The sequence below is a fragment of the Anoplophora glabripennis genome, unplaced genomic scaffold, assembly GCF_000390285.2.
Source record: "Anoplophora glabripennis isolate ALB-LARVAE unplaced genomic scaffold, Agla_2.0 scaffold810, whole genome shotgun sequence".
NCBI lineage: Eukaryota > Metazoa > Arthropoda > Insecta > Coleoptera > Cerambycidae > Anoplophora > Anoplophora glabripennis.
The window spans coordinates 137,390-143,070 of NW_019417519.1; the positions used below are offsets into that span (position 1 = coordinate 137,390).

At 36.0% G+C, this 5,681-nt stretch overlaps 1 protein-coding gene across 1 annotated transcript; it reads right to left on the reverse strand.

Moving 5' to 3' along the window:
• Positions 1–489: 489 nt before the first annotated feature.
• Positions 490–5,307, reverse strand: LOC108914366 (eukaryotic translation initiation factor 4 gamma 2). The gene is made up of 5 exons (XM_018720176.2): positions 4,576–5,307; positions 4,205–4,513; positions 3,403–3,594; positions 3,083–3,348; positions 490–870 (listed from the first exon to the last, which is right to left on the reverse strand). The coding sequence occupies exons 1-5, from the start codon at positions 4,952–4,954 to the stop codon at positions 490–492; spliced, it is 1,527 nt and encodes a 508-aa protein (XP_018575692.2). The 5' UTR covers positions 4,955–5,307.
• Positions 5,308–5,681: the final 374 nt, after the last annotated feature.

Here is a 5,681-nt window from a genome sequence, read left to right on the forward strand (position 1 = left end):
CTCTACTTAAGAAATCTTTCTTATTACCCTGTTTGAAAACAAGTTCATACAAAAAGTATTCCTATTTTTTTATGTATTATCTGAAAATATCAGGAGACAATTATACAGGGTGTACGAATTTTATGCAGGAAACTTTGAGGGCAGATAGATCTCTTTAAAATAATGTGTTTGCTTTATACAGAGTGTTAGAAGTTTGACTGCATTAATTTTAACAGACGATAGAATACATTAAAATAAACAAAAAAACCTTATATGACATTGGTCCTAAACTCAACCATTTCCGAGAAGAAATTTATCAAAATCTCCAACTTAATGTACAAAAGTTTGATTAATTAAAGTATATTGACATTACTGCGTGCAAAGAACACTATAAAATACAATGTTTATCACTTTATTGAACTTCTTTATGCCTAATTCTAAAAAATAATTACCATGGTAATAAATTTAAAATTCAATAAAATTCATATCGAGCAATGACGCGACGGTTTATTAACACGAGGTACTGTTCCCGCCCGCGCGCCTTCGTGACTTCGTGAGCACGCCTGATCGTCGTTGAGGCGCCAGGGAACCTTCCGGCGCTACTGCTCCGCGGTTTACTAGTAAGTCTCCGTCAGTTGAAAACCTCAATTCCAGTTGAGGTCGTTCTCTAGTCAAATCTGTCCAATAACTGTCAATATTGATTCCAGGTTGTCCATCCGACTGACTGAAGACGCCTTCTAGTGATTCTGTAGAAGTGACTTCTCTACCTATTGTTAGGTCTTCTTCAGCATCTTGAAGATCTTGTTGAATATTATTCCAAATTAGTAATTCATTTAAATCCATTTTTTGATGACAAGTAATTAACACAATTTTCAGGTTAGAATCCTTTTTCTGTAGTTAGAATTAAGCTCCCTTGTTGCATTCTCTCACAAATGTGGAAGAGATACATTTGTTCCCTAGGCAGCATTTTATTCTCTTGCTTTTCAATAGAACATAGTTCAAGAATATGGGTTTTAAATTCTTGAGAGAACCACGCCCACTTTCTCTTTACTGTGCTATTCTACTAGCGTCGGCAGGAAGAGCGCCAGAAGAAAGGGCCCTAGCCGGCGGGGCCCAGCCAGGACAAAAGGATGTCCCACAAAGCGCCTACACCGGCCGCATTTGCGGTCGGGGTAGACGACGGATGGGGCCCACCTACGAAGGCTGTCCAGGCCTACACGAGATGAGGCAGNGGCCCTAGCCGGCGGGGCCCAGCCAGGACAAAAGGAGGTCCCACAAAGCGCCTACACCGGCCGCATTTGCGGTCGGGGTAGACGACGGATGGGGCCCACCTACGAAGGCTGTCCAGGCCTACATGAGATGAGGCAGGATAAGGAGGGATAATCCCCCTCGATCCCAAATCATTGAGGCCAATTTCTAGCCATGGAATAATGGCGGTATCGTGTTTCAGTTTAGTGTTGTTACTAGCGTCAAGAATAGGGACCCTGGAGTCTCTCTTCCTCTACATCCATCGCTGGGCGGGGCGCATAAGCGCCTACGTATTCCCTTGAGGCGATAATATATTGCACAATTGAGATTGTCTTAGAATTCGTGTAAACAGTATCACCCTGTATATAACTTTTACCTAACGAGATTATTGCTTTACGACTTACGGTTTATTTTGTCTATAGTTCTATGCATGCACTGCTTACAAATCTCTAGCTCTATTAAAAGTCTTTCCTCACTAACTATTACCATCGTACTATTAGTTTATTGACAAAACCCACTACTATTAGGAACCACTGATGATGGATCCCAAGAAAAGACACAAGTCTCCACAAGATGTATATTACAGGTAATTACACTGTCTTATTACTTGTTTGCAAGAGGACTCGTGGTCAAGTAAGTTTTTACACCTGGTATCGCGCGATAGAGTCTCTTGGTCATTAGTTTCGATTTCCACACGATGCAGTTCACGATCTGCAACTAATTCCCGCTCTTCTTTTACGTTTTCTTCCCAATTAATTGCAAATAACGCGGTGTGACAACCAAAATTCGACAACTCTACTCTCCGCTGTCAATCCTGTCATCTGCTGTTGATCGTCTCATGTTCTCGATTTTTTTTTTTATATTTACCTTCCTATATTTGCAATAACTCGCAATCAATCCCGGTCCGCAACAGTACTAAGGTGTCCAGCAACCACCAATATGCAATTCAGTTGGTATCTAAATTATATTTTTAATATGTATGATTATTTGGACGATGTGAATCTTTGGGTACTTTAATTACACACTTTTCAAATATATAATTTGATTAAAAGTTAAGTTCCTGTTTTAAGAGATTTATAATTACTAAAATTCGAGCTAAAATTTAAGCAAAACAGTATATTCGTATTACAAAATCGATACATTTTATTTTATTTATTTAAAAACTGGAAAACAATTGTCTTGAAATTTAGTAAATTTAAGTTAAGCGCTGTTGTCACGTTGTGATGAAACTCCCCAATGTTAATACTCGCTGTATTTTGAAAACTGTTAATCTTACGCCCCTGTAATATACAACTTTTTTATTCATTTATGATTACTCTATCTCATGTTGAAGTAATGGCAGTCAAACTTCTTACACCCTGTAAACATAAACCTTGAACGTCCCCGTTTTCGTATGAATAACTTGAAAATGGCGAATCTTAGGCAAAAAATTAAAGTTACCTTTTTTACATATTTTGTGCATTAGAATATAAATCCGTTATAACTTGTAAAAAAAATGCAGTGGCGTAGGTTTTTTTATAAAAAAAAGGGGATGACCCCTATCCTATTGTACACCACTGGTTGAACCTTTAGAGCTCATATTTTAGGAAATGCAAGGCCTATTATCATATATTATATGTACCAAATTGTATTGAGATACAAACAAAAAATGAATTTTTTTTTACAACTTCAACACTTTATCTCTAAAACGGGGCCGTTCCAGACCTGTTTTTATACGGCAAACACCTATTATTTTAATGAGATCTATATGCCCTCGAAGTTTTCTGCATAAAATTCCGACCACCCTTTATAATTTGTGTAATATGGACAATATAAACATTTTAGTATATTCCTTTAAACTGGTGGTGACACTAACCTTATCCTTTTTTGACTGCTTTGGCTTATCAGCGGGCACTTGTTTTATTGGAAGAGGTTCCTTGAGCAAAGTACTAGGAGGTTGTTTTATACTAGTTGGAGTAAAAGATGGTTCTACTGTCCGGCTGTTCATGACATTGTTAGCTTTCACTGATGATGCCTTATTGAAAAGCATCGAATTAGGTCTAAGTTCAACATCTGCTATTTCGTCCTTTGCTACTATAAGGTTATTTTTCTTAAATCGGGGTGCCACATCTTTGTTAGATTCTAAAATATTTTGATGTCTCAAATTAAATACATAAATATGGTTAACAAACTTACGATTAAATTGTGAGTTGGAACTATTTTGATTGTGCTTGTATTGACCTCTCTGACTCACAGTGTAATTATTATACCCAGTGCGTTGATTGTTGTGACCACGAAATGGTACATCCCTTTGATTTCCAAAGCCATTGTGACCACCAAATGGACTAGTAGGAATTAAGTTGTGTGTTGAAGGTGTTAAACTGATACCTATGAATTAAAAAAGAAAAAAAATGAGGTAATATTGTCTTTATATTGTTAGATAAAAGGTCAAATATTACTGCTGGGTACTATGACATCGTTACATATCCTTTGTACACATTTTGTTACCACTATGTTTGAAATTTAAGGTAAATAAATGCATTGTTCATCGAGTTGGACATTTTAATATAAAAACAGTTAAATATAACTTATGGGCTTTCCAGAAGTTACTCAAATTTAAGTTTTCTATATAACAGCACGTGTTGCAATGAAAAATATTTTTAAAGTGGTACGGTTTATATCCATATTTTTTTTTCAAAATCTTAGCTTAGTTCAATTTTTCAAAAGGGGGAACCCCACAGATACCGAGTAATATTTGAGTATTAAAAAATTATTATTACGTCACATGTATCACATCATCCTGATCTCTCTATACTTTTTGAATAATATTTAAGGAATTGGTTAAGAAAGTAAGTATTTTAATGTACAAATTTTGGCCAGCGTTTCACCCTCCTTTTTCAACATATAGACTTGAGGCATATGTAATGTACCTCCCTTTATAATTAGTTTTATTTTATTTTAGAAAATTCCGGTTAATTAAAAAAAAATTATATATTACCCATTAACATGTCGTCTAAACCACCTCTTGTTTTCATAGGATGTCGGAATAATTCTGACAAATTACTGGCTCTCTCGTTTTCACGATCATGATGGCTGCGATCTTTACGATATCCTGGTCTCTCATCGTCCACAGGTCTAATTTGATTTATGGGCATGGGTCCTTCAATAACGGTGGCTTTTCTTGGAACCCATCCGTCTTGTCGTAAATCTATAACATCTTTTAACATGAATCTTATTCTCGGTTGTAAATCTTGATTTTCAGCTAACATTTTCATCCTTTCAAAATATTGGTTCATGAGATTTTTGCCTATAAAAAATATTTATTTACTATTTAATCTTACTTTAAATGTTAACGTTTAGCAAAATTACCCTTGTCAGAATCCAAGATGCGGCCACAAGTACGCATAATTTGGCAAAGACATTCGAGGTCCTCCGATGGATCATCGCCATGTCGTACCAACAACTCCTTAATGCAACGATGAAGAATTCCTTCTGAGACAATTTCCAACTTTCCCAGTTCTCCAATAAACTTGATGTTTCCAAGCATTTTTCTCTTAGCGAGCTGCCGACGCTCCTCCTCCTCTTCTGTTTGGCAGCCTCCAATCCCATTGTTTTCAATTGCAGCTGCTCTATTTTCAAATTCAACTTTACACTTGTTGAGTAACAAGAGACGAAATGTACACGGTTGATCTGAAGTTTCAAAATTAGGAGCTTCTTCAGACAATCGTTTGCACAACTGTGCATACATAGATGAGTATTTGGGTTCGTCAAGAGCTTTCTCAAATATGAGAATAATAACTCCTCTCAAAATTACCTTGGATTGTAGTTCAATTCGTAACAAATCATCACTCAATTTCTTAAATTTTTCTGGAGTGAGTTTATTGAGAATACCCCGAACTTTGCGGAATATGAGATCGTTGCGAGATTCAGGTGTGAGCGCATCCTGATGTCTTAGAGTAGAAGGTGGGACCCAGCGTCGCTTGGTAGAAGGAGCACTGTCCTTCTCCGAAACACGAGCTTGTGGCCCCGATTGCCTGGGGCTCTCCGTTGTGGTGGGTAAATGTGAGCTCGTGTTAAACCTTTTTTTTTTGGGTGCACTTTCCAATCACTAAATCAATTCAGGCCACTGAAAAGGAAGATAAATATATAATTATTAGATAAATAAATTTAAGAAACATAAGTAGAACAATAAGCCAATAAACAGAGAAAATATTATTATTAATAATAATAATTATTAATTATTATTATTGTTATTAATATTATTATATATATACACTTCTGCAAAAAATTAAGGGAGCAAAAAAATTTTTCGAATTTTTAGTGATTTTTCAGAATGCTGTATCTCAGTTAAAAATGATCGTATCAAGGTTTTAAAAAAAGCATTTTAAAGCGCCGAATGTCTAGTTTCCAGATTTCTTAGCTCAAAATTTTTAGGAGCGACAGTCATCGCGAAATTCTAAGAAATAAGACTAAAA